The following is a 25602-nucleotide window of genomic DNA, read 5'->3' as shown; positions in this document are numbered from 1 at the left end:
TGGAAGGATTATATCTGTTCATTAAAACGATTCATTATTCCCCTTTCTGTATTTTTATTTCTTTTTTTTCAATGCTTTTCGCAACTTTTTTTCTCACTTGTTTTTGTAAGAAAGAAGAAAGAAAAAAAATCATTCCATATGGATAAGAATTATGGAATTTTCGTAATATTTTTCAAAATTATCATCATTATTTTCAACAATATTGATTTATAATGAAAAAATCAATCAAATGATTATCGATTCATCGAAGAATTTTAAAGAATTTCATTAGAATTTTGATTATTTTGTACCAGATGAATTCATTTTTTTGTTGTTTTTTTTCTCTCACTTTTTTCCCTTAATATCCATGGATCATAATAAATTATATCCATGGATAACGATGATGAATAATGAAAATATTTTTTTTTTGCCACTCTTTCCTTCTTGCGGTAAATTTCAATTTCATTTTCATTTTTGAAAAAGTTAAAAACACACAGGTAAAAAAAAATATTATGAAAAAAGTTTCCTCACCCTCTGATGATCTCGTAAAAAAAAATCATAACGTAATAATATGCTGCTAGCAGTTGCAGATAAATTACGAAAAGCAATTAAATTCTTTAACATTTTTTCATACTACTTCCTCATTTTTTTTTTTTTTTTTTTTTGGAGAGAGAAAGAGAGAACAGAACAGAAAATGAGGATGATTATGAGGATAATGATGAAGATCCGCCTTATCCTAACTATTTCCACAGTATTTTTTTGAAGTACATCATAGGAACAATTTTTTTTTTTTTTGGTCACACTCCTCGCACTCCTCACAATCATTATCAATGGCGCGTTTGTCCAAAAAAGTTATAAAAAACAAAAAATTTTTTTTTCCTGATTTCTGTTGTGTTTTTTTTTATATTAATCACAAATTCATTCCAATTTAGTTAGTCGATTGATCAAGTCGTAGATTTTTTTTTTTTTTTGTTTTCTAATTATTTTCACTAAAATAATCAATCAATCAATATTGTTAATCAATTAAATCAGTTGATTTTTTGTTATACCATGTGTGTGTCCATCAACACTTGATTGAAAATTCTCTTGAAATTTTTTTTTAATATTAAAGTGAGTTGACATCATTTGAAAATATGATAATGATTGATATATAAAAGCTAAATGTGTGTTTGAAAAAAAATAAAAATAAATTGTTTTCAATCTGCGATTGTATATCAATATCAATATCAATTATTATTGTCAATGTTTGTTGCAAATAAGCTCATATTACCCAAATGCGAACAAATTTTTCATTATTATCTTTTTCGAATGAAATCAATTTATCATCATCATCATTGAATATGCGAAGGTAAAATTATCTCAATGACGAATCTGAACAACAACAAAAAAAAAAAAGCTGTGAATATATAACAACAACATTGAAAACGATATATTTTTTTTTTTGAAGAAAAATCAATGTCAATGGTTGATTCATCAAACATAATCAAAAATTATTCAATCAACAGGTTTTTTTATGATTTGTTGAATGTTTGTTTAGTTTTGTTGTTGTTGTTTTTTTTCGGAATTTCCATCATCACTACAACTTAAAATTGATGAAATTTATCCACCGATTTTTTTTTGTGAATCATTTCAATCAACGATGAATAAACATCAAAATTGTGAATCATCAATATCGACAATTATTGATCTCAATGAATTTTTTTCAACAACCAAAAAAAATCGAATGTTTCATCAATTCGAAATGAGGAAATAATATTCGAATGTTGATCAATTTTTGTACCTCATTTGTGTATGGTTAATTTTTTTTGTTCCCCCTGTTTGTTTGTTTACCATCGATCGATATGTCATGTTTCATGATTTTGACATAAAAGCGATCATCATTATCATTAAGTCAAGTTTGAATGAAATGAGAAAAAAAAAGAAGAAAACAACAACATACGCAAAAAAAAATTTAATAATTCAATAAATGAATCAATGATCGATTGAAAAGCTCAATGAAACACTCAAATAGACAAAGAAGATCAATCAATCAATCATCGTAATGAAAAATGATGATGAACAGATCAACAAACTTTAATCATTTTTGAATAATAATAAAAAACAAAACAAAACAACAACAGAAAAATAAATCCGACATTTCGGAAGCTTTATTTTTCATTTTATTTATTTTTTGTTTTTTGTTTAAATAAATGAAAATCATCATTATTATCGTCATATAAACATTCATTTTTTACCGAAATCAAAAAAAACGAATCGCCATAATCAATCAATCAATCGATCGATTATTAAGATTTCATTGATCCAAATTATCATTGTGTAATAGGTTTTTTTTTGTCTGTACGCAACAAGAAAAATTATTTCGTATTGATTTTTGATTGATTAGAATAGGAGAAAAAAAAACTTCTTTTTTTTTGGGTTTTGATTAATCAAACATCGATTAATATGACGACGACGAAATCATTGTGAAATAATTGAATTCAATGAAAAAAAAATGTACTAAGATTAATGATATCATCATCATCAAAACTATCAATTTTAGTCAAATGTTAATTTCCCAAATTTCATCATTCAAATTTTTCCTATGTATTTATTTAACGTTATGTTTTTGGAATTATTATTCCCTGGATAATATAAGAAAATATCATTATCATCATTATCATCATATAAATAAATTGTGAATGACGTGATCATTTTCTTTTTTTTTTTTTTTTGGTTTGCACACAAAAACAAACATTGATTTCCGATATTTTTGTCTGAAGAAAACAAAAACAACAACAGTGGAAACAAAATTCATTCACCATTGAAGAACAGATTTGAAGATTTTTTTGGTGTAAAATTTCGTTTTTAATCCGGAAAAAGTTTAACCCGGTTTTTTTTAAATCAACCCGAAAATACCAAACAATCATCGAAGAAGAAGAGAGCGTGTGAGAGAAAGGAAACCAAACAACAAACAACTAAACAAAAAACGAAACAAGTCCGTATCAATGAATCTCGTTCGTGGCACATGACACATGTTAATTAACAGGTAGGTTTTTGTTTGTTTGTTTTTTTCAATACCTATTTCCATTTGCATATTTTCTTTTTCTTATTTTCTTTTGCTTGAGATCCACTGAATAACTATGAAAATTTTGTTTGAAGCCAAGGTATTTTTTTTTATTATTTTCGTTTGACATTTTTATTATTATTATCATCGGACTATGTATTTTTTCGTGATAAATTTTTTTTCAGATTTGATTTGATTTGATTTGGTTTTTTTTGTTTCTTGGTTCTACCACTTCTTTTTTTTCTATCAATGATCACTTTACTTGATGATAGTTAATTCATTTCATTTTCAGTATATGGTGTGTTGATGATCTTTGAATGAACCTAATACAACACCAACAACAATGATAATAATATCAACAAAACAAAACAAGCCAATCGACAACAACGAGGACTTTGATCGTCTTCAAAGTTCTTTACTTGAATTTTGCTTTTATATTTAATGTATATATGTAGACCACCCTCTGATCTTGATGAAAATTTCACTACCAAACCGACAAATCAACAGCAACAACAACAAGATGGTGATGATGACTAGGTTAGGGTCATAGATATTATTGAAGAATTGACATTTGACATATTGAATATATGAAGGAAAAATGTTTTCCTATTTTTTTTTTCTTCAGCTCCCTTTCATTTATTGATTTATCTCAATCAACGATGATGATGATGATGAGAAATATGAATTTTTTTTTTTTTGATCCAATAAAAAACATTCATGAATTAAGATTTATGCCTTTTTTTCACCTGTTTATTATGATGATAAGCAGAAAAAATAATCTCGATCATCATCATAAACTTTTACATCAGGGGTCAAATATTTGAATTATTAAAATGTTTATGATGATGACAGAATTCATTCATACATATCCCAACATATAATCATAAAATTCATGAGTGATTTATGTATGTGTGTGTGTGTGATTTACTACATATATTCATAAATTGGATCTTTTTTTTCATCACCCATTTGACCTTTTTTTTTGGCAGGTTAAATCTATTTTGATTCATTTTTTCTATACATTTCATCTTCAGAGCTTTTTTACATACACTTTTCAAACATGTTTTGATTGAATTCTTTTCATTAAATTTGTTTTTGTTTTGTTTGTTCGAGAAATTCATTCGAGATTTTCATATTCTTGCGGTCAAATCCTTTACCTGTTGCATCTGTTTTTTTTAATTCATATATATCGGAGTTTTTTTCGGGTACGAACTCATTGATTATTGAATGGATTTATGTCAAATTTTTCTTTTTCTTGTTACCATTCCACTAACTACCCCATTCATATTCACAAATATATTTTATATGTAAAAGTATTTTGTTGTTATTCACAATCAACAAGTAGTATTTATTGATGATTCAATAAGGCCAAATGATGCAAATAATAACATTATATGATATTAATAAGAAGAAATCAAAATGAAAAAATTCACAGAATACGGACTTTGACACTTGTTGCTGCTATAATTACAATTATTTTTGTTGTTGTTGTTGTTGTTTGCTGATTTGTGGCATTCAACATAATATAGTTATCATCCGCACACACATTGAAATCACATCGTATTTTATGATGAAAAACCAAAACCAAAAACATCCAAGTATTTTTTTTGTTGGTTGTTTTTTTCTTGGTTACCATATTTGATGTTTTTTTTGGGTGTTTTTTTTGTGTGGTTTATTTTCGGTCATTTTTTTTCGGTCTTCCACTATCAATCATTTGCGGTGTTGTGTGTTTACAATTTAATTATATTTTTTTTCCTCTCTTATTTTCTTCTTATTCGGCCAAAGCTTTTCGTTGTTTAGAACAGAAAAAAAATCCATAAAAGAACAAGATATATAATATAAAAATACCAATAGAATCAAGATATTACCATGGCAATATATCAATGAATCCAAAGGTTTTGTTTTTATGGATTCCCACATTTTTTATTCATCGTAATTTATGAATGTTTTGAATGAATTTTTTCAATGTGATGTATAGTGTATTGGGTTTTTTTTCATTCGTTCGTTTTTGTTATTCTTTTCATTCTAACAAGGTCGACCTTCACTGTTTCTCTGACTGATAAAACCTTTTTTTTTTTTATTTATTCACATGTCATTGGTTTGTCATCATCATGATCATCATCATTTTTGATCTAAATATGCCAATTTCATGCCGATAATAATAGAAAAAATACATGCTACCAGAAGGAAAAAAAATTGAAAATTTTCCTTTCCTGAATGAATTTTCATTCATTTGAAATTTCTATCTTTTCCGTTGTTGTTACCATTTATACATTCAATTATATATATTGATAAAATCGAATTGACAAGAACAAGCGTTTATGTGTGTGTGTGTGTGTGTAAGTAAAAGAAAAAAAATTCAATCATATCAATCAACATGTGACTTGTGGCCATGTGTCAACTCTACAAAATAACAAGATTTTGTTCGTTCGTTTGTAATTGACACCTTTATTATATTAAATTTCATTCAAAAAAATAAAAAAATAAGTGATTTTATGGGCCAAGGTATTCATCGAATGTATGTAACAACTGAAAAATGTTTTCTTTCGTTTTCTCTTTTTCATTTTCATTCATTCATTCATATATTTCATGAGATTATCATATCTATTGAGCCATATATTGGTTGTGGTAAAATATGGTCAATTACACAAGTACAATTCTTTTCTATCTCACCCAAAGTTTTACATTACAAACACCTACGCAAAATTTAAAAAAAAATAGATTTAAGAATTTTGTTGCTTTCCAACAACGAAAATAAAAAAATCCAATTTGCAACCAACAAATGAAATCCATTTATATAATGTTTATGGATGGATGATTGAATTGAAATGAGAATTTTTTCTTTTTTTTTGGCTTTCGTTCGCAAATTTGATTGATACGTCAGGTTAGAAGTTAGATCGAACCACAAATGTTTTCTTTCAGTGAAGATAATAAGATTTTCTTCTTCTTCATCATCTCCCATTACGAATAATAATTTCATTTTTTTTCTCATCGCCAAAAAAAACGTAATGTAACGTTTCTGGCAATTTTTTTCCCTTTCAAACCTTGTTATAAATTATTATTCGGCTTATTTCAAAAAAGAAAACAGTATCTGATAATAATAACCATTTTGCACTTGTCAAAAATAAAAATGAAACGTTTTTCAAAATCTCGTTCCAAAAAAAGGGGTCCATATTTAATGGACTTAATGATAAACCACGTAATATTTGACCTATACCGTACAAACACACGCCTTTTCATTATCGGATAACACTGCTTTTTTTTCGTTTCATTTCATTTCATTTCGATTCAATTCCCTTCATTCATTCATTTTTTTTCTTGATTATTTATGAAATTTAAATTTTTTTTTTCGTTGTTGGTGGTGATTAATTTTGTGTAAAAGTTTTTCTTTTTTTCCCTTGAATTTGCCGGCTTTTTTTTTCTTTCTTTCGTTCATTTCGTTCCTATTTGTTTCATTGATTGAGTTTACTTTTACCTGCGGCTACACACACAATACTGCACATACAAACACATTGACTGATCTAATATTCTTGATTCTTCTTAATGGACTTTGGCTTCAAAATAATTAAGATTTTAATTTTTTTTTCAAAGAAAAATCTTTTCAACACGTTTTAAACTCGTTCGTTATCGAAAACTTAAGTAGGGAATGATGTTGTTTTCACTTAAATTTTCGCAGATAAAATGTATCAATTTTTTTTCTTGAAAGAAGAAAATTCATTAATCATTAAGATGAACGAAAAAAATCATAAAATTATTTCACATTTCATAAATTGATCATGTCAACACTCAATGAAAAGCCAATCACCAACCACCTACTTGTATCATTTAATTTTTATTTTACGGCCATATGGTTGACATGATATTCAGTTTTTATTTTTTTTTTTTTTTTTTGTTGCACTCGAAAATTATCAAACATCCTACGATTTTTTTCAAATGTTTTTAAAAACATTTTGATTCATTTGTTGTTGTTGTTGTTGTTTGACAAAAAAATTGGAAACGAAATTTGATCGAAAAGTTATAAATTTAAAATTTGACATTTCCTGAATGGTTGATTTCTGCACTACCTATGATGACCGGTGGTAAATTTTTTTTTTGCTGACCACTTTTGTCTTTGTGTGTTTGTTTGTCTTTAGGCTATTGAAATTTACCTGGAAAAAAAATTGTAATCATTTGGTCTGGTTGGTTCCGTATGGCCAGTAAAAAAAATAGTTTCCATGAACGATTTAGTTAGAGATATTTACCCACCAGTTTGTCTTTTCTAAATAAGAGAGAAAAAAAAAGGGTTAGCTATATGGTAATCAATTGATCAAATGATTTTTGTTTTTGATTTTGGAAATTTTCTTTTAACAGTTCATTAATATCGTTTATTCTTTTTTATCGGTAAATTCATTGTTGATTCTGATGAACCCGATAAAGTTAATTGACTTTTTTTGTTAATTATTTTTCCATATTTACACGTTTAAAAGTAGAATGAAGAATTATGTTCATTTTAACATTTGAAAAGTTTTATCAATTTGGTTTTCTTTGTCTGTCTGTTTGGTTTTCTTCAACATTAATTAACCCACAGAAATATCATGTCAAATTTAAATTGTCTTTGTAAATTCTTTTTTTTTCTGTATATGTTTTGGATGGTTAATTGAAATTGACAGTTTTGGAAATGAAATGAAATGAAAAAAAATGGTTAATCCTATTATTTCAAAATGAAAAAAAGAACCGAATATAAAATTCCGGTCAATTGATTACTTATTTACTCATTTCAATTTCATTCAAGTCAAACAAATTGACAAACAATTATTTGGATCCTATTAGCTCGCTTTTTTTTTGTTTCTCCATTTCCCATTTGTCATTCCCATTTTTTTTTGCTTCATTTGAATATGACAATGATTGATCGATTTGATTAATTTCTTTTTTTCTGTTCATCGTGTGTGTGTGTGTGTATTTGCGTGGGGGGTTGATTATGAACAAATTATGATTGAACAAATTATTGAAAACAATTTGTCACCTATCAATTGTTGTAACTTTATGAATTACATTTGTCTTGGTATGAAAAAAAAGGGTCATGTTTATCATTAGTGTGTGTGTGTGTGTGTGTGTGTGTGTGGTTTTTATTCTGTTTACCCTTGGTTCAATCAAAATCTAATCGATCAATTTTTGTTAATCAAAATTGAATTTACATTTTTTTGCTTTTCAAAATTTTTTCCATGGCGGTATTCTTTTCTTATTTGCAAACCGAACAAGCAACAAAACTGACATTATAGTGATCAATTCTGTATTGTCACACACAGTAAATATTGATCATTGATTTCTGGCTTGAAATTCTGCATCACTTTTTTTTTTTGCTTGTACAAATCAAAATACATTGACAAACACCACGCACACAGTTTTTTTTCTATTTTTGTTTACTACAACGAAAATAATACCTATCAATAATATAGCCCAACAATCAATCCTAATACCAAATCATCATCATCCTGTATTTATGATATTTATCATCATCATCACCTTTTATCCATTATTTTAACAGAAAAAATAAAAAAAAAGTAAATAAATAATCAAATAAATATGTCATCTGTTTATGTGCGTGTGTGGGATTATATTATACAGTTCAGATTTATTTTTTCATCATCATCATCATCATCATTTGGTATTTTTCATTTTCACATTTTAGTTGAGTGCGAGAGATTATTGATGATGTGGGTGACATATACAAGAAGATGATGATGATGAAGAAGAAGAAGAAGGAGAAAAAAAGTGTGGGGAAATGAGAGAGGGATGAAACAAAAAAAAAATGTCACCTAGGCGACATGTCGGCATCAATTTTTCTTATGTTGTTTTTTTTCAATAAAGAAAGAAAAACATCAAAAATTTCATTATGTTTGTGCATGTTGTTTTCTTTCGCAGCAATAAAATCAAAGAAGAAAATTAACAATCTTTACAGGTATTTCATCATTTTTGTTTTCAATCGTCAATCATCATTGAAAACAAAAACAAAAAGAAGAAAAATCCTGATGGATTGCTCAAGATTACGATGCAACATTGCACATTTTTATTGTCGATGTTTTTTTTCCTTTTGGTTGATTGTTTGCAAATATTAATGATAATCCCGATATAGAAAATATTGATTTCATTCATTCAAGTCTCAACATTCACTCACTCAAATATACCACACACACACACAGGTATTAAGAATCGTAAATATTTTACGGAAAAAAATGAAATCAAATGACACATTCAGAACATATGATTACCTTATTTTGTTGAAATTGAATTGAGAAAAAAAAATTTCAATTGAAATTTAAGGTTATTTATTTATTGTTTGTTTGTTTATTTTTTTTCAAATTTATCATGTTTTTTTTTCAATCAAAATGAAATTGATTGATTGCAATCAAGATGATGTTTTGATTTTGCTTTTTCGCTTTATCTTTGTTTCAATTAAGTAATTGGAATTTTGTTTTTTGTTTTTTAAATTTTGTTTCAATTAAAATTTATTGAAATAATTTAGCCATTAGCACATTAACATTTGATTTCTTTTGATGAATTGAATAATTTTGACATTTCTCTCTCTCCCTTTCTCTGTATTTTTTTAAAAATGGAATTTTATCAATTTATTTATCACCATACATAGGACATTTATCTTGACTTTATGTTTGGTTGATTGTCCCAAAAAAGGCTTCATAACTTTCAATCATCATCATCATCATCATCAATGATCATTGATAATAAATCAGACTAGTTGTCGGATAATCAATCTAATGATAATTTTTGTTTTAATAAATATTTATTATATGACATTTTTCATTTCTATGATGATGATTATGAGAAAAATTGTTCATTCATAATGTTTTTTTATTTGTACCTACGAAAACTTCGAAATTTGATTTGAGTTTATTGTGATCAAATCTTATCACACAAAAGATATTTATATCGTAACCAAAATTTTAATCAAAAAAGAATGTATGATTTACCTGTACATTTTTGATAAATATATTAATTATAAAAAAATTGATTGACAATCAATGATGTTGTCATGTTATTATTGTTTTATGTCAGGATTTTTTTTTCTGTTTGGATTGATATGATATCCCGAAAAAAAAGAAAGTTTTAGAAAGATTTCCGATTCGACAATTTTTATATTTCTTCTTATGTTGTATACGGAAAATAATAATAATATCGGAAGCAATAATATCCGAACATCTTTGTTTGCACAATGTTTTTTCTGTTTGTTTGTTTGTTTGTTTTCAACCAAATATCACAATATGGGAGAATGCCATAAGTGAGAAAAAAACAAAACTTTTTGAATTGACGACGATTATGAATGCCACAAGCCACATCAATGCAACAAGTTTCTCTGTGTGTGTGTGTGTTTAGTAGGAAATTTTTATCAAATATCATTCTTTTGTTTGGTTGTTGTTTTTTTGTTTGTGGTTTGAATAGGCTTCTTGTATTTTTTGATTGCTATTTATGTAAATTCCATTTTGGTGTTGTATTTGATAGTCGGGTTTTTTCTTTTTCTTTATTTTTACTTAAATTCCTAAATCTTTTTCTGGTGAAAATATTGCATTCGGATGTCTGTGTGTGTTTGTGTCAACACACTTGCAAAGTTTGTATTTAGGTAAAAGAAACATCAAGAATGGAATGTGTTTGTTTGTTTGTTTTCAATGAAATTTCGATTACAAAATGGTTAAAACAATAGAACCGAAAAGATGCAAAAAAAAATTGATTTTTTGGGTAACTTCATCGCTTCCTTACTTGATGGTTTTTTTCCATTCAAACCCTAGAGGATTTTTCCAATTTTTTTTCAACAAAAAAGTAATCATTGAAATCAATTGTGAACAGGTTGTTCAAAAGAAATTCAATTTAAAAGAAGAGAAAGAATTAGCAAGAAAAAAATTTCAAGTACAACAACAAACCACTTTGCCATCATCATCATTGACATGTGATGTTTGTCCATGTCAACCATATTTAAATGTTTTTTTTTCACATTGGTTGATGATGATGATGATTATCATCAACAAATGAAGAAGAAATGAAATAAAATGAATAAAACAATGAAAAATTTTTCTTCTTGAATTCATTTCGGTCAATTTTTTTTTTGGTCATACCATTTTTGGATCATGATGATATACAGCTGAACATATGTTTGTTATTGTTGTTTAATCAAATTGTTGTTATTTTTTTTTTAATTTCATATTTTTTTCAGTATATACTCACTTGTTCACTTGTTGAATATGAAATAATTTTTTTTCTTCTTTTGCTTTGTTCATTTACATTTCATACAAATTAGCTCAATTTTCTTGTTGTTGTAAGAAAATTATTTATTCGTGTTTTTTTTTGTTGTTGTTTCTGATGATAATGATAATAACCTTGTTGGATTGTCATTTGGATGTTTCTCCCACACTGTTTTTTTCTTTTCTTTTTTTTTGTTGGAAATCATTCTAGTTTTTTTTTCGTTAGAATTGTTTATTTTTCTGTATTTGAATCTAAATTCAGATGAATTTTCGATGAAAATTAAACATTTTTTTTGAATCGATCCAATTAATCAATCAATCAATCAGTCAAATTATCGATTTGATTGGAAATTCTAATAATTGTTTGACATTGCTTGTGTCACTTTTGTTTGAAAATCGATTCAAATTTTTTCCTGTTTTTCCTATGTTCCTTGTTACAATTTATTCATTTTTTTGTTTCCAAAATCTTTTCCTGTTTTAAGTTGATTTTTCAAAATTGATTTTAATTGCAATTTTTTTTCTACTTTCCCAATTCTAGAATCATAATCTTCGCGGCAATCTTTTTTGTCATTCATTGCCCTTTCAGTGTTTATGTAAGTATAAATCTCTCAATATTTTGTTTTAAAAAAAAATTTAAAAAGTAATTTACATGAATATGATTGGAATGAATGGAATTTTTTTTCAATTTTAAAATTTTAAAAAATTTATTTTCTTATTGGCCCATGTTATTGATGAAACTGTTACACTGCTATACGCCGCCTACACACACACAAACACAAATAAACTAACATCACACACCTGGAAATTCATCATGAATTTTTTTTTTTCATCGTTTCAGGTCATTTTTTTGCTAGTTTTTCAAATGAAAAAAAATGTGAAATTTTTCCTATTTCAATTTGGATTTGAATGATATACATTTGTCCCTCCACCCATGCATATCACATTTTTTGAAAAAATAACTGGAAAATTTTTTTTAATTTCCCTTTCGTTTTTGGATTAGGGTTTTTGTTTTTGTTTTACATTGAAATTTGCCATTATCATTAATTTTTTTCTCATTAATTTATTCTTTTTCTTTATTGTTTTGAATTGTAGACCAATACCATCGCCATTGAACAAACATCATCGTCATCGACTCCATCAATATCATTACCATCTTCATTATCATCTTTTTTTTCTACTTTTTTGTTTTTACAAACGAAATTATTATTAATACGAAAAAATTCTAGATTAAATATCGATTTGATGACGAATCCGGCCACAATAGATCAATATTATAATCAACCAAAAAAATTATTATTACAAAATAATACATATCAAGGCCATAATTGGCTGGCTTTGGTTAGATCTGACCACAATAGACTGATAAATTGGCAAAATCATCACCATCATCATAATGATGATGGTGATGATGATAATAATCACGATTTTGATAAAAATTATAATCATCAACTAATGAATGATGATGATTATGATTATAATAATAATGATGCCGATGTCGATGATGATGATAATGATGGTCAAATAATAAATGTGGTCAGTAATCAACCAATAGCACAACCAAGGCCAAATAGATATCCTTATTATCAAGTTAGACAAAGAATAGAAAAAAATTTACATTCAAATCATAATTATCATAATCAACAACAACAAGAATCATTAAAAAATCAAATAAAAAATTCAAAGTCAATAAAATTATCATCATTAATCAATGATCATCATGATGTGATATTATCATTAGGTAATCAAAGAACAAAAAGTTACAATGAATATGGTGATTCTAGTAGTAATCCGGAAAATGTTATATCAAATATTTTATTAAAAAAACTGCCAAAATCCTTATCAACGGAATCAAGAATCGATATCGAAAGCGATGTATCGATATCATCATCATCATTATCAAATGTTGATACTAGTCATTTAAGAAATAAACGTCATGTCATTCATCATTCTCATGATAAAAATCATCATCATCATCATGAACAACAACATGATCTTCCTACTCATCATCATCATCATAAGCAAGAAACAAGTGACATATCATCTGAAGATTCAAATAAAAATCATACAGATATTTTCAAACATTCATTAGAAATGGAATCAAGAGTATATCGTCTGCATAATCGTTGTTCAAAAGGAGATTTATCATATAATAATCAAACGAATACGATTTTATCTCAATGGAATACTGATCCAACTATATCTGATAGTAAGTTTTTTTTTGTTTTTTTTTTAAATTATTTAATTGGAATTTCGGTTGCGAAAAAAGAACATCAAATTTTGCTACCTGAGTTCATATTTGTTCCAATGTTAGAATATTTACCGCACACACACACACCTGTTGATTTTTGAAGTGTATATTTTATGTAAATATTTTCATTGATTCAAGTATGTTTTTATTCTTTTGTTTAATGAAAACAAAAAGAATTCAGTAAACAGGATTTTAAATTTTGTTTGTTTGTTTTTGGTTTGGTTTGGTTTGAGTTGATTTGAGATTGAACAATTTTTTTTGTTTTGTTTTCATTTCTATTTTCTAAATCCTGTTTCATAAGAATTCTTGTTTAATTTTATTATCAATTCACAAGTGTGGAGAAAATGAAAGAAATCTACATTTTTCGTTTGTAGTCCAAACATTTATCGCTTTTGATGGTGTTAGCTAGGTATTTGAATATTGTGTGTGCAAAGGAATTATCATCATCAACTTCCATAAAGAGAAATTAGAATCGTTTTCGACAATTAGATAGATGTTTGTGTTTGTGTTTGTATGATGTTTGGATGGTTTTTCCCCTTGTGTGTTGTGTGATGAAAGGTATATTAAAAAAGGCCGACAAGAAGAAGAAGAAAAAAAAACAATAAGAAAAAAAGATGAATTGTAAACGTCGTTTATGATGGCAAAAATTTCGGCTAAACAGGATTTTATTTTCTTCTAGAAAATCAAATTTTTTTTCTGATGCAAAATTCATGTGGGCGATTCGCGATCATCATCTCGATGATGATGATGATGATTATATAAACTAAGACAACAACAACAACAAAAAAACAATAATAAATTGAATGTGGATGCTAAAGTGGTTGTTGTTGTTGTTGTTGTTTATTATGATTATTTTGGAGCATCAAACATTTACACAATTTTGATTATTAGATTTTTTGTTTTGTTTTTAATTTTCCCGTTTTTTTGTTGTTGTTGTTGTTTTGTAACTGACTTTTGATGATTGTTGTTAATCCTGTCTTGTATAAAATTCATTTATTATGGATCAAAAAGGGGCTAGACATCATTATATTATAGTGAGAATTGAAAGACAAAAACTTCGTAGGTGCTTGATAATTTTATTGAATTGAAACATATAGAGAAGAAAACAAGGGTAATTCGGATTATTTGTTTAGTTTTGTTTTTTTTTCTGATAGACTTGTTTCTTGAGAAATTGTCTTCTTCTTCTTCTTTAATTTGTGATTTGATTATTAATGATTCTTTCTTTCTTTCGTTTTTTCCAATCAAATTAATTTAGCTCATCTAACGTTTATTCCATCCAAATATTATGGTTTTAGTATCTATTGGCCAAGGCAACAAAAATTTCTATGCATCAATCCTAATACAAGTCAAATAATTGCTAAGGTAAGTTTATTTACTTCAAATGATAAAATAAAAAGAAATTTTCACACATTAATAAGATAACCCTTATCAATTTGTTCGTTTTATTAGTTAGTATCTCACAAATGGAATATATCATAACAAAATAATGATTCCAAAGAATATTTAGATCATAAAAAACAGATAATTTTATTTCACACAATATTTATTGGAAAAAATTATGATTATTTTATGTTTTTGATATGTCTATTCTATTGGAATCTAAACAATATTATACACCTAAACATGGTTGAATGAATTTTATGAATATTCTTTTTTGATTTGTTGAAAATCATCTTTGTTTTTTCTCATGAAATCAATTGTTTTTTTCACATATTAAAAACAATCATATCATGATGATGATCATCATCAAACATTAGATAGTCCGAAATGAATTTTTAGCCATATTTGAAACAAAAATTTATTATTATTTTTTATGATTCCATAAACACACATTGTGAAATTTTATCGTTTCACAATTTTTTTCTTCTTCTGTTGCTGATTAAAAACAAAATGAAAAAAAGCTGAAAAATTTTTCGTTTGATGTGTGTGTGAAACACGCCTTGGTCATCAAGAAACGAATCATTTTTTTTTGTTCAAGCCTGACCATAAAGCTGTCATGATTGATCCATAATTATAGCAATGTATGTGTATCATCATTTTGATTACCATTTGAACTTTTTCCGACTAAAGTGAAGAAAATTTTGGATTTTTTTTGTAGTTTTGTTTTGGTTGAGACGGTAGCCTAAAACAATTTTGATTGTCTGTTTGTTTAGGTTTTATTCATTCATTCATTCAATGATTATCATCATTTTTGACAAACAAAAATGATAATTACATTTGATTGGCGTTTTGTGATTATTTGTGAATATGAATAGATGGCCAACCAACAAACACTTGAAATAAAGTCATTATAATAATAATAATAATATAATCAATCTATCAATAGTTTTTCCACTTTTTGATTCACTAATAGCGGTGCAATAATTGATAATAACTGAATGATAATGATGTAGATGTAAAATATCTTAATTTTGACAAAGAATTTTTTTAAAAAAACATTTTTTCTATCTTTTATTTTGGTTTCGCGAAACATTATTTTCCCAAAACGATTATCATATCACATGCACACACACACACACACACAAACATAAATAATTGATACGCCAATCAAAAATTTTAGATTCTATATTTATGTATTTATAAGTCTTCCCGTGATTTTTTGTTGTTGTCGTCGTCGTCGTTGTCGTTGCTGTTTTTTGTGAAATGTATAGCAAAGCTAATATATAATTTTCAATTATAATTTTGTTGAATCAATTTGGCTATCTTTATGCTTAAAAAATTGATTGATTTTTTTGGTTGGCAATTTCAATTATATTGGAATGTTTTTTCTTTCGGATGAAAAAACAATTTATGTGAAAACAATTTTCCAAACGATCGATCGATATTGTTACATTTGTTTCGGCTACTTTATTTCTTTCACCAAATGATCATAATTTGGTTATCAGATCTGAATTCAAAGAATCATATCCTGGTATTGATGACGAATTGCCATTTAGTCACTTCAGTTTTTGTAGTAAATAACTGCTATGAACTTTATTATCAGTTTGTTTAAAACTCAATTTTGTAAAAATATTCTTATTATTGGTGACAAATTTTCCCTCATTTTAAATTATTTTTGGGTGATGATAATAATCTTTATTGATTTTAGTTTACTTATCGTTATTTAAAAATTTTTCTTTCAAATTCTCATTCAATTTTTTTCTTTTTTCTATTTTTTTTCTTTCACAGGATTGTTTTGATTGGTGTTTATGTAGCTTTAATGAAAGTTTTGACGGTGATCATCTAATGTATGAATTAGCCATGAATCCTGATTGGAAATTGGCATTCAATAAAGTTGGCCAACCAGTGGCTGTAAATAAAACGCAAAAAAGATATCTTAAATGTCGCCATTTTACGAGAATTGAAATTGATGATAACCATCATCATCATCATCATAAGCATCATTCAAAACATCATCATCATCATCATAATCATAATCAACAATTATATCATGAAAAAACCGGTCAAAACAAGTTTATATATGCTGAAGATGGTATTTGCAATGATTGGGAAAAATCGGGTGAAGAAATATTTGATAAAGCAATTCATCGTGATCCACGATTAAGTTGTATACTTACTCATCATCCACAGTATAGTCGTTTAGCCTCGAAGAAAAAATCAGAATCAAAATTGAAGCGAATAAAATTGAATATCAATCAAACGGATAATGATAATAATAACAATTACAATAATAATGATAATATCACTGAAATGGCTTTACCGAAATCAAATCGTTGTTTCAACATTTCATCCTTATTATTCGATAGTTCATATCATCAATCAAATAATCATAATGGTCAAACGATGCCATGGAAAAGGATTCGTCGTTTAGCAAAAAAGGTCAAACATTTGTGTGGGTGATCAATTTTTGAAAACATAATCATCATCATACTTGATGCCAAAAAACATTTTTATAAATATGGAAAAGATGACATTTGTCCACTGACGATGATAATATGACATGGAATTTCAAATATTTTCGGCTTTATAAATCAAAAAACAACAACAACAACAAAATGAAATTTGATACATTTTATGAAATGTAATTTTAATTTCTTTCAACAAAAAAAAAACATTGTCATGTCCAGACGTCGAACATCACCCACCTTTATATGAAAAAAAACCTCTTTACTACCTCATCATGAAACCAAAAAAAAAAAAAAACGTTAAAAAAATTTTAAAAAAAGAAAAAAAATCAAATTATTTTCGCACAATTCATGTATATTGAGAAATGAATCAAGAATTTCGTTCATCATCATCATCATCATCATATAATCGATTGAAATGTAAATGTATTATTATTTTTGTTTTTTTACAGCTATTAATTTTGAAATATCACCGATTTTATATATGACAAAACAAGCAAAAATCGATGAACATTGATTTTGTAAACAGTTTCGACAACAACAACAACAAATTCATTATTGTATAATTCTCATAATTGAAATTTTTTTTTCTGAAATTGAAAAAATCATTCATATAAGAAAACCTACTATGAAGAGACATCATCATCATCTTAAATTTAATTTATTTTCTCCCACACACAAACACACAATCACTATCACCACCACTCAGCAAAACACATCTAATCAATTTCACAATATTGCACTGATTTAACACCATACATTTCTTTTCTTTTTCTAATAATCAATTGGAACGAAAAATTATTCTATCTATTCTCATATATATTTGTATTTTTTCAATCGATTATATATACATTTTTTTCCAGACAATTGTTCTTAATTATAATTCATTTTATTAAATAAAATATTAAATCAATTATTATATTGATTACAAAGAATCAATCGATTTGACTTTATTGATTTATATTTATTTTCGTTTGTTTCATTTCGTTAATTTCATTTAAATTATGATAAAATTCGGTAATGATTTTTTTTTGACCACCGCATTACCATCTAGTGAATTGAAATGGAATTTATTTTTCTAATCATTTTTGATTTTTATCAATTTTTTTTTAATTATTTTTGTTGAACAAAATCGCGTGATATGATAAGCTGCATTATTTCATTCGTACCTTCCAATATACGATGTACACGTGTATCACGTAATAATTGTTGTAATGGAAAATCTTTTAGATAACCATAACCACCAAATAATTGTAAACATTGATCAATAATTGTAAATGCTTTTTCGGTTGTTATTAATTTTCCTGCTGCAATTACTGATGGTAATGGTACACATTTAAGATTCAATTCTGAATCATTAGTTTCGGCATCAAATCTTCGTGCATTCGAACGTATAACTAATCTTGATGCAAATAATTCAGATGCTAACAAAGCTAATTTGAATTGTGTATTTTGAAACGATGATATTGTTCGATTAAATTGTTTACGATCCGATGTATATGCGATTGTTTCTTCTAATGCCCATTGTGCTGCACCCAATGAACATGATGATATATTCAGTCGGCCACCATTTAGGCCATCCATTGCCATTTTAAAGCCTTGTCCTTCTTCACCGACTAAATTCTCAACTGGTACTTTACAATCTTCCATGATAACCGCTCGTGTAGGTTGACTATTCCAGCCAAGTTTTTTCTCTTTTTTACCAAAATTAAGACCTTCGGTACCTTTTTCGATCACTAAGCATGAAATTCCTTTTGGTCCAGGTGGACCTGTACGACACATAACTACATAAACTTCGCTATCACCTCCACCACTTATAAATGCTTTACTGCCGTTTACTGAAAAAAATAAATTTTATCATTCATCCATCCAAAGGTAAAAAATGTTCAATCTTACCTATATAATATCCATCTTTACGTACAGCACTTGTACTTAGATTACCCGCATCGGATCCAGCACCTGGTTCGGTCAAACAATATGATGCCATCTTTTTGAAACTAGTTAAATCGGGTAGAAATCTTTTTTTCAATTCTTCATTACCATAACTACAGATTAAATTGGTAGCCATATTATGTATGGTCAACAATGCCGTTGTTGAAACACAACCTTGTGCTAAAGCTTCGACAACAATCGATGTTTCTAATCGACTAAGACCAGAACCACCATCTTCAACAGGTAGATAAAGACCAGCAAATCCAAGTTCGGCACCTTTTCTCATTTGATCACGTGGAAAATGTTCATTTTCATCCCATTCTTTCATATATGGTCGAAATTCATTCAAAGCAAAATTGAGTGCCATTTCTTGCAATTGAATTTGATCAGTTGTTAATTCAAACGATGGATCAATAATCGTATTGATCGATGTTGATTGAAATCTTTTAGCATTACATCGAAAATTTATGAATAAATTTCGAAGTAAATTATTTCTTAATAAAACACTAGTCATAATAAAATATTCGATGAATATAATTTGATGAAAATCTAAATTGAAATGAATATCACGAAGGACGACGAGCAAATGATTTCACTAATGATCACCGATGACATATCGTTGAATATTTATTCAACAGAAAATTTTTCTGAACAGACCAGTTTCTTCATTTGAATGAGCAAATGTTGTACTTTTTTTTCAAATCATTCGATCATGTCAAAATTCATCATGTGAATTTGCAAATTTCTCCAAAAGAAAAATGAATCGATGTCTGAATGTAAATGATCCGAGAAAATACCAAAATCATAATCATCGGATAATCATCGTGTGCTTCTGTCGGAAATATTATTCAAAGTTTGTCAAAAAGATATTAATAAGAAAAAGATTAAGTTCAAGTGTAAGCTCCGCCTGTTTTGATTTTCTTTTACCCTCGCCTTAATTTACAAAGTTCAATTTTTATCAATGTTTAAGACAAATTCCAAAATTCAATACAATTTAATATCGAATGATTTTTGTTATCAAAAACAAAAATTTGATCATCAATAAAATGATGATAACAAAATGAACCAATTCATTCGAAAGAAGAAAAAAATTAATCGTTATAACCATTGTTAAATTGAATTAATAACGATTAACAATCATCATGATTCAATCAACAAGTGGTCAACATTGAATATATTTGATTATAATGCAAGAATCCATGATATCGTCATAAACAATGTTCACCCAAAAAAAGAGCGCGCATTGATTTGCGCACTTTGTCACTCGTGCTCGTACATCTAAATCAAGCGGTCAATATTGAAAGTGAAACATAAAATCTTTTCGTATTTTTTTCATTCAATAATCATTTGAAAAACAACGGTGATGGATTCGAGTATTCCTACGTTTAGTTCGAAAAAACCATCCGGTTCCCGGATACCAAATATATCGTCAATACCAAGACCATCAATGATTCCAACAACGGCAAAGAAACCATCGAATTCAAATATCATGTTTAGCGGTATTAAACGGCCAAGACCAAACGATCCATCTGTTTCACATATTCCAACATCTGTGTCTAAATTTAAACGTTCAACACCATTATCATTGATGAAAGCAAAAATTAATCGTCATAATATGATGGATGATTCGAATCCTCCTGATCTTAAATTAGATTTTCGTTCTCCAATGCCAATGAGTCGCAGTGTATCGGCTATGTCTATTAGTTCAAAATTATCAAATGTTCAAAAATCAGATGTAAACAATTCGAAAATTTCAAGTAATAGTTCACTGTTTGAAGAATCGACCTTAATTCCACGAACAGTAGAATCAAAAGCTACAAGTCCAATTGTTGATTGGAAAACAATCACCAAAGATACTGAAGTAATCTCATACAAAGTTCGTATCAATGTTTTGCAGAAAGAAGTCAACGAATTACAACGTACAAATTCAGAATTAAGAATCGATAATGAAGTCAATGCAACTAGATATCAAAATGAAATTGAAGAATACAAAAAACAAACAAAAGAATTACAGAACGAAATTCAAACATTAAAAAAGAATGAAGAAAAATTAAAATATGAATTTGATGAGTTTCAAAAACTTCATCTTGAACAATCTAAATTAATGGATAAACAGAATGTCGAACATGAAAAAGAAATTTCCAAATTAAAAGAAGAATTGTTTCAAGCTAAATCTGATGGCGAAAAACAACGATCTCAACTATCGATGGATACATTCAATTTTGAACATCGAATCAGTCTTCTTCAATCCGAAAACGATCAACTCAGACAGGAAAATGAACTACATCGTTCAAATTTATTGGATTTTGATCTAAAAAACAAAGAAATTGAAAATTTAAAATTGAAATTGAACCAAGCTAATTCAACTATCGAACAATTGAAAACTGAATTGAAATCATTTGAAGAGAGTAAAAAATTGGAACCAATTTTGCAAGATGTATTAAGTCAATTACGCACTATGAAAGATGAAAATGTTAATCTTAAAAATAAAAATGATCTTTTGTCAAGTGTGCATGAAAAGAATGTAATGTTGAATGAAAAATTATTAGGATATGAAACAAAGATTGATATACTTCAACAACAATTAAATAAAAAAAATATCGATATACATGCTTTGGAATCGAGTAAAGAAAAATTATTAAAATGGACACAGATTGTTGGAATTGATTCGCCCGAAATTGTTGCCGAAAAAATCATGACGTTCAATGAACAAATATCATTATTGAATGTTGAAAATGATCTGCTCAAATCTAAAATTAAAACATTTGAGGAAAAAATATCAAATGAAAATTTTCTTCTAAAATCTAATGAATTGAATTTGAAGAATGCTGAAACTAAAATTACCAAACTTAACGAACTTTTAGAACGTACCAACAAAAAATGTTTGTTCCTTTCGAAAGAAGTAGATTATTATAAGAAAATGGCTTCACAGGATTCTGTTAACAAAAATTCTGATGTTAATAATAGCCAAAAAATTACTGAATTAGAATCGATTATTGAACAATACAAAACTACAGCCAATAAATTCGAAACAGAATTGAATGAAGCACGTAAAGAATTGGAAACAAAACGATTGTTGGATAAAGAAAATGAAGAATTGAAAAATGAAATCCAAAGAATCAAAGAATTGAATCCACATATTTGTACAAATGTATCAATGTTAGATTGTTCAACTTTGCAAACAAACGAGAAACAATTCCGTATAATACATTTGAAAGATAATCCAGTTTCATGGGAAATCAAAAAACGTAACGAAGAATTTGAAAAATTAAAAGAAGAAAATGAACGTTTAAAATGTTTGGTAGAAATATTAGAACGAGGCGAAACAAATAATGCCGATATTACTCGACAGATTGATGAAGGATTACAATATCGTTTTAAAATGAAAAAAATGGAAGAACTTATATCCCGTTATGAACAACAATCAATTATATTTAAAGACAAATTTAGAAAACATTTAGATGATTTTCGTAGATGTTGTATGGAAGTAACTGGCTTTCAGATTGATTTTCTTCGTAATAAATATCGTTTACGAAGTAAATTGGCATTCAAAAATGAATTCTATGTTGAATTTGATGGTAAAAATATTCGATTAATAGAAAATGAGGTAACCAAACGTTTGAACGATAAAATTGATTTATATATCAATGAACATAAAAGTTTTCCTGCATTTTTTGCTAGTTATACGTTGGAATTATTTAAAGAGCGAACAATGATTTAATTATTCTCATTATATTTTTCAATTATTGTTTTAAATGATTTATTGATGATAAAATGACAATTTTTTTTATTCTTTTATTCAACAATAGCCTTTTTCATAAGATTTGACAATAAATGATATGTTGAAAAATATTGTTTCTTTTGTAATTTTTTTGCCTGAATAATGTATTCATTCAAAGAATTCCTATTAAAAAAAAAGACGAAATAAAATAATTTTTTTTCTTTTGAATTTTAAAATAATAAATTTTGATTACCTTATTATTGATAATCGTTCTTCATCACTTCGATTGGTCATAAACCATTGACTATATCGACTAATTGACCAATCTTTAAATTTATGTGGTGATTTCAATTCATCCGATGTATAATTGGCAATAAAAAAATGTATGACCAAATAATATGGAATTGGATCACCAACAATTGATGATTCGCATATTTCTTCCGGTGATAATGGTAACAATGTTTTGAAAGCTTTCAATATTTGAAATGATCGACCAACATCACCTAAACGATTACAGATTGGTATGATTGCTTCTTCCAATTGTGTAAAATCATTGGCAATTTTACGTCGACCAATTTCCGATACCGGACGGATTAGACAATTTTGTAGCAGAAAGAAATCGATAACAAATGCGGCCATTCGGTGGATTCTACATGAATAAAATTTTATTATTTGATTTGACGAAAAAAAAATATATTCACCTTTCTTTGATAATTTCTGAATCATCCGGATATTGTTGAAAATAATCTCGTGATACACGAGCAATGAATCGTTGTAGTTCTTTCATGTAAAGTGAACATTGACCTGGTAAAATTTCACTGAAAAATTTTGTTTTTAAAATTAACATGAATATTTAATTTTTCCAAACACCAACCTGTTGATATCATATTTTTCATTATGAATAGTAAGAATAATATCTTCAATAGCATCCTGAATTGAATTGATAAATGGTTCGAATGTATTCAATATTAAATTATCAATTGCTTTTAATGATGATATTTCTACATGTTTCTGTAGAATCGAATGATTATTATCATTATTGGCTATCAAATTTTTTAATTGTTTATGAAAATAATTCAATGTATAGATGATCAATGAATTATGTCGTTGATTTATGGTAAATTTACCAATCACCTGTGTTGCATCACCATCATTCGATACTAATTGTTCACATTTAAATACAAAAAGATTGATTGTTTTAACAATATTTCGACAAACTGATTCCAACAATATTGGATCAAAATTTGATGATGAAATTTCATTCGAAATATCTTTGATAACCATATCGACATCTTTTTCCGATGGTATTGTATCGATTTTTTGATTTTTAATCACACCAACATTGGTGAATATTCGATTAACCGATTCAAAAAGTAATGATAATGAATTGGAAAGATAAGCATTTTCAAATTGTCCAATAGTTGAACGTAATGATTTTTCATTTTCAATTTCCGGTTCATCGATAATGATTCGTTTTGAATAATCCAAAAATAATGATAATATATTTGAATAATCAGATTCGATTAATTTTTTTATTGCCGGTGAACTTTGAAATAATTTATCGAATGTTGATGAAAACATTCGAATAATTTCATTCCAAAATTTTATTATCAACAATTCATTTCTATTGTCAACAAATTCAATCAATAATGTTTGTGTTTGATTATCACGACGTTTTTTCAAAATCTTAATCATAATTGATAATTGATGAAAATGATTAAAAAGATTTTCAAGATTAAATTTACAATTATTACGTATATTTGTTTTCATTATATTATTCTGTCTTGGTGATGGTATAGTTAATTTTACTTCTTTTAAGCTCATATCATCAAATAATTTTGTTAATGATTGTTCAATTAATCGACATTTATTATCAATCAAATCATTAACTATTCGATCAAGTGAACGTAAATTATGATAAACTTGCATTGCAGTACTGATATTATTATGATCCAATGTTTCGAGACCATTTTTAAGTAATAAATCTACTTCGGTTATTAATTTTGTTTTAATTAATTGAAATTTTTGCAAATCTTTACTAATACAATTCAATTTGAATAATAAATTTTCCTGATCCGATTGAATAATACCATCAATTTCATTAATATATTGTGATAATTTGACAATTTCTTTTAAAAAAATTGGCTGTTCATTTTTTGTATTATCCAAATCGGATTCTTCAATTCGTTCCATTAGATGCATAATACGTAACATTTTTCTTAATAGATCACAGGTTTTCTGTAATCGTGATAATAAAATAATTTCATGACTAAGCTGTTGATGTGGAGCTTCGAATCTGTTACGCATTAATTCTAATGTTTTCATTAAATTCTGTGATTTTACACAGATAAAACGTAAATCATTATATAATTCATCAAGTTGTGTAGCTCGTTTGAAAAATGTTTCACAATTTTTCGATGTCAATTGATTGATATTGTTTTTCATTTGTTCAATACCGGTAGAAATTTTCGAAATTTGTTCCGAAAATGATAGATTATTAATCGAAGCAATAGCATTTTGTTGATTAAAATCATCGGCTAAAAATTCCGAATAAATCGGATCTATTGATTCTTTGTTTTCCAACATTATCATCAACAATAACAACA

At 27.0% G+C, this 25602-nt stretch overlaps 4 protein-coding genes across 4 annotated transcripts; 2 read left to right on the top strand and 2 right to left on the bottom strand.

Annotated features, from left to right (window-relative positions):
• The first annotated feature begins 822 nt into the window (after positions 1 to 822).
• On the top strand, positions 823 to 18282 carry LOC113798518 (uncharacterized). The gene is made up of 5 exons (XM_075819770.1): positions 823 to 3004; positions 11789 to 11843; positions 12343 to 13456; positions 14754 to 14860; positions 16667 to 18282. Exons 1-5 carry the CDS (start codon positions 2991 to 2993, stop codon positions 17336 to 17338), a joined length of 1962 nt encoding a protein of 653 aa, XP_075675885.1. The 5' UTR covers positions 823 to 2990; the 3' UTR covers positions 17339 to 18282.
• Positions 18283 to 18320: 38 nt separating this feature from the next.
• LOC113798598 (isobutyryl-CoA dehydrogenase, mitochondrial-like) lies at positions 18321 to 20267 on the bottom strand. The gene is made up of 2 exons (XM_027349156.2): positions 19240 to 20267; positions 18321 to 19181 (listed from the first exon to the last, which is right to left on the bottom strand). Exons 1-2 carry the CDS (start codon positions 19787 to 19789, stop codon positions 18457 to 18459), a joined length of 1275 nt encoding a protein of 424 aa, XP_027204957.2. The 5' UTR covers positions 19790 to 20267; the 3' UTR covers positions 18321 to 18456.
• A 148-nt stretch (positions 20268 to 20415) lies between these two features.
• Positions 20416 to 23127, top strand: LOC113798534 (mitotic spindle assembly checkpoint protein MAD1-like). Its single transcript, XM_027349088.2, has one exon. It carries the CDS (start codon positions 20639 to 20641, stop codon positions 22994 to 22996), a length of 2358 nt encoding a protein of 785 aa, XP_027204889.2. The 5' UTR covers positions 20416 to 20638; the 3' UTR covers positions 22997 to 23127.
• fws (Conserved oligomeric Golgi complex subunit 5 four way stop) lies at positions 22992 to 25588 on the bottom strand. Its single transcript, XM_027349090.2, has 4 exons — positions 23871 to 25588; positions 23698 to 23814; positions 23250 to 23645; positions 22992 to 23179 (listed from the first exon to the last, which is right to left on the bottom strand). Exons 1-4 carry the CDS (start codon positions 25586 to 25588, stop codon positions 23071 to 23073), a joined length of 2340 nt encoding a protein of 779 aa, XP_027204891.2. The 3' UTR covers positions 22992 to 23070.
• Between the last annotated feature and the right edge of the window lie 14 nt (positions 25589 to 25602).

This window comes from Dermatophagoides pteronyssinus, unplaced genomic scaffold (assembly GCF_027571235.1).
Source record: "Dermatophagoides pteronyssinus isolate colony J.1.1.1.1 unplaced genomic scaffold, Derpt_VIB-CSIC_2022.12 sq0004, whole genome shotgun sequence".
Taxonomy (NCBI): domain Eukaryota; kingdom Metazoa; phylum Arthropoda; class Arachnida; order Sarcoptiformes; family Pyroglyphidae; genus Dermatophagoides; species Dermatophagoides pteronyssinus.
Note: the sequence above shows the minus strand (reverse complement) of the source record. Positions and strands in the feature narration are given on the sequence as shown.